Source organism: Poecilia reticulata, linkage group LG19 (genome assembly GCF_000633615.1).
Source record: "Poecilia reticulata strain Guanapo linkage group LG19, Guppy_female_1.0+MT, whole genome shotgun sequence".
Classification (NCBI taxonomy): Eukaryota; Metazoa; Chordata; class Actinopteri; order Cyprinodontiformes; family Poeciliidae; genus Poecilia; species Poecilia reticulata.
The window spans coordinates 14,314-18,568 of NC_024349.1; the positions used below are offsets into that span (position 1 = coordinate 14,314).

General features: G+C 44.6%; 1 protein-coding gene across 1 annotated transcript in view; it reads right to left on the reverse strand.

The window, feature by feature from the left end:
• LOC103481132 (transcription factor COE3-like) overlaps positions 1-4,255 on the reverse strand; it is a gene marked incomplete at its 3' end in the record, with an annotated part of 23,889 nt that overhangs the window by 8,679 nt on the left and 10,955 nt on the right. The window contains exons 5-6 of the mRNA XM_008436428.1: positions 3,448-3,521; positions 2,807-2,875 (exon numbers count right to left, since the gene is read on the reverse strand). Of these exons, the coding sequence (XP_008434650.1) occupies positions 2,807-2,875; positions 3,448-3,521 (143 nt within the window). The remainder of the gene's footprint in view (positions 1-2,806; positions 2,876-3,447; positions 3,522-4,255) is intronic.

The following is a 4,255-nucleotide window of genomic DNA, read 5'->3' on the forward strand; positions in this document are numbered from 1 at the left end:
TGTTCCACAGGTCCAGCGGTTCAGATGCAGCTGGACTGACCGTTTTTATGGTGCAACCTGCTTCAAAATAATGAAAAATGTTGTTTTTCTGTTAATACTTAGATTGTTAGCAGCAGCTCAGAGATGTACCATTTAGAATGATCCCAGGTGCACAAAGCGGCGTTAACACAGATCCTTCCTCCAGCAGATCTATGCCCACAGCACACCCAATAAGTATTCACACCCTGCTGATATTTGGCCAATCATTTAGACATTTCAAATACAAYTTYTATTATTAATATATCTGTTTTTGTGGTGTACTTCATCGTAAACAGTCTGTTGTTTTAATGTTCAATTCACTTTATGTTAAACAATAATTGCTCATATGGACTGCGCTTGCATTGAATATATTTATGTTTCTGATAACTACACCATATTTTTATGGTGTTTCTGTTTTAGTAATCTTGTAAAATAAGCTGTTAATCTTGTTTATAATTTTTAAACACTTTTTGAACTGTTGTGTGGCAACAGAGATTGTTTCTATTCAACATCATCTTAATATGGAAGTAGAATTCATTATTAATATTAATAATTGTGAYGCTGCAGTGAAATGTGCAGACATGGAGGCTGCAGCCAGAACATGAAGCAGCGAGTGTTTGAGCTGCAGTCTGACATGTTTCCTGCTCACTGGACGCTGCTGAAGACACAGGAGACCTTCCCATCATGCATTGCAGCAGGCAGGGGGAGAAAAGAGCTGCTGCACAATCACCACTTCTTTTTTCAAAAGCCTGCTGCTCTCATCCATCCATCCATCCATCCATCCATCCATCCATCCAGGTCCTTCTCTCGGCTCTCAGACCGAAGGGGGGGGCAGATTAATACTCAGAGAGGAGAGGGGGGAGGTGAAGAGAGGAGAGCCCATGATTCCTCCTGGGACAGAGGAGAGGGGGAAGGAGGAAGGCTAAAAGAAGACGGGGAGAAGAAGAGGAGAAAGAAAAGGAGCAGGAGGAGGAGGAAGCTCGTTTGGACCGGATAAAGGAATCATCCCATCATGTCTGAACTGGAGAGATTCCTGCCACTCATCTCCAGTTCTTTAGAACCTGGTCCCGCTCAGATGCTGGTTTATCAGCTCCAGTTTTATTCAGATCAGAACAATAAACAGATTCTTTATTACTTCATTTTCCCAGTAACACAGGGCCGGTAGCGGATCCAGCGGCTCCTGAATCTGCTGCCCCAACCCAATAAATTAAATGCTGGCTATCTAACAAAGTCCAGCCGGTGGCGCTACCAGGTGTTTCAGTGTTTTAATGGTTCTGTGTAGGGCTGGAACGATTCCTCGAATGATTCGAGTTCCTCGATTATTAAAATGTTCCTGCCTCGAAGCTTCGTTAATTGATGTTTTATCATTTAGCGCACCGTGTTTCAGCCGGAACATGATCTGCGTTGCGCGGAGCTCTGACTTCCGCCTCTGAGTTGTTGACGGAAGCTRCGTGTTAGCGGCATAACGTCCAATCTGCAGGTTCGGCCCGCGGGGATTTTACTGATAATTCCGGGTTTTCATGGTTTTCGGGACCAATAAACATCCTTAAAATGCCCGGAGCAGAAAGGATGCTGGGAGTTCGGCAGCCTTTCTGCTCCGGAGCTGCTGGTTGAACGGCGGGAAGAAGCTGAGGAGGATTTATACAGGTGAGTGGAGAGACGGAGCACGGCGGGCAGCTGATGCTTACAGGGTAAGAGCAGCTTCACGGACCAACCGCACAATAAGTTTAATATACCCCAGTCCGGACAAACGGGAGGCGGAAATAATCGTGGCGGAACATGGCTGGTAGATGGGCTTCTGAGTGGGACGCACGAAGGTGTCACATCCCGTTGCTAACATAAGCTGGACAAGGCACACCTGTCAAGTCTCCCGATTTGGCAGGGAAACTACCGTTTTTTATCCCCTTCCCCGCAATTTTAATGATTTTTTAACCATTTATCTGTAAATATCCCGTAGTGCTCTCTACCTGGGTCTTACGTTTGTACCCGGATCCACCGGTCTTCGTTCATGTCTCCCCGGACCTACCGGGCGTTTCTGGTCCATTTCCTACCTCAAACCTCCATCTTACATTCATAAACTAAAAGCTGGAGTATACACAACTTTATAAACGTATTTGTGAGCCTGCCTCTTTACTATCAACTTGAATAGAATGTSAGATTTTTGTCTAAATTCTCTTCAGGTTAACTTAGAAAGTGAGCTGTTATTGTTACAGGTTAATTTTAAAACTWAAAAATTAACTGTTAGGGAAGCTCAAATATGGAAAATTAGACTGATGTTGATATTCAATACTAACACTGATGTTATGCCAGATTTACCAATATTTTATTTTATAAATGTTTTTATCCGATTACTCGATTAATTGTAAGAATAATCGATAGATTACTCGATTACTAAAATACTCGTTTACAACAGCAATAGTTCAGTGTTCTAATGTTTCCGTGTTTCAGTGTTTTAGTTTAAGTGTTTCTGTATTTTAGTGTTTCAGTGTTTTAGTTTAAGTGTTTCTGTATTTTAGTGTTTCAGTGTTTTAGTTTAAGTGTTTCTGTATTTTAGTGTTTCAGTGTTTTGACATTAGCTGCTGTTCTTGTCATTTTGTTCTTCTTCTCTTGCAGCTTCACCATGTTGATGATGCTTTTAAGGGTTTTCATGTTTTCTCAGAGAAAATCTAGACTCCAGCTGTGGAGTTATTTCTATTTCTGCCATGACCAGCTAGCTGGTGTGTGAAGGAGCAGCAGTGGGCTTATGGTAGCGTGTTATCAGCCGTCTGTGGGTGTGTTGAAGTGCTACCTGTCGATGATGACCGGGTCTGATGGCGTCTCGTTCCTGTTTCCACAGCTCTTCTTGTCACAGCAGCGGCTAGCACAAAGAAGGACAAACGGCTCCATCAGATTAATCTTTAAAGAAGATCACCTGCATACTGGCAGGCCTCTCTTCAGGAGCTCTTTGGCTTTACCAAAAAACTGTTAAAATGCCAGGGAAGTAGAAACATTTACTGAATAAGTTCTGATGTAGGAAACRCTTCCATCAACTGGTAGATTTGTGCCTTTCCAGGGGAACAAAACCCAGGGAAACCCTCCATGTTTTTCTTTGTTTGAATAGAAACAGAGATGTTGAGAATTCAGGAAAAGCTTTTCCCCAGAACTTCTCCTCTAACTCGATTGTTTTTCTGTTCTTGTGACCCAAACATGGTGCAGAGAGGAGGGAGGGTGCTGGTACCAGTTAGGTCGTAGAGCGGTACCAACCAGGGAACTGACTGGCATCAGGTAATATCTGCCTGGTACCTGCTGGTGTTCTGGTTGTTTATCAGTTCATTCATTTGAGTATAACTGGGGCTGGAGGTCTGGCTCTAGTCTCCAGGGTTTGGTTCTAGTTGTTTCCAGCTTGGAGAGCCTGCAGCCTCTGGGTCAGGTGAGTCCAGGTGTTCTTACCTGCACATGATCTCATGAGTGAGCAGGACTCGGCACATCTCTGGGTTCTTGTCCTGGCCCTCGTAGATGATGGCCTGAAACAGAGACATGAGTTAGAGAGTCTGAATTAGGACTCATTGTTGGTGATTAGTGAGACTGAAGCMACAGGAAGGAGTGAGTTCCACTGGAGGCTCGAAGGAAGCAGCTGGAACCAAACGTCTCCACTCAGAGCRGCGCTAAAGGCGCAGTAAGTAAATGACTTGTTGGATTTAAACGCTGCTGCTTTCCATTAGTGTCACAGTAGCGAGTGAAGCAKGCAGCTAACAGAGTCTCCTGCCACACAGAAACTGGTCCTGACTGCACCCCCTGCAGGCTGGAGATCAGCTGATGATCAGAACTAACCATTTAAAGACTCCTTCCAGGAATATATCAAAATTTAAAGAGTTTGTGAATCATCTGTTGACTGAAGTGATCGTGTGTATTGACTGTGATCAACTCTATCAGACTGTGTGGAGTCTGATCAGAGGAGTTTCAGAGGGATGGAGTCGGCCTGTGGCTTCAGACACAGGTTGGTCTTCCTGCTGCCGCAGGTCAGGACTCCTCCAGCAGGGGGAACTGACCGCCTGCTGGGAACACAAATTGGTGTCTATCCTGCTTCACACACTCGGTTTCAGTTTCATCGCAAAGAGCTTCTGTGCGTGAACATGAACCCGACCAGATGTTTGCTGAGGAGGTGAAACTGGAACAAACCGGTTCTGGTCCAACAGAGCCAGAGCTGAAAACCACCGAGTCAACAAACACACCACTCAATATCAACCAGTACCGACCA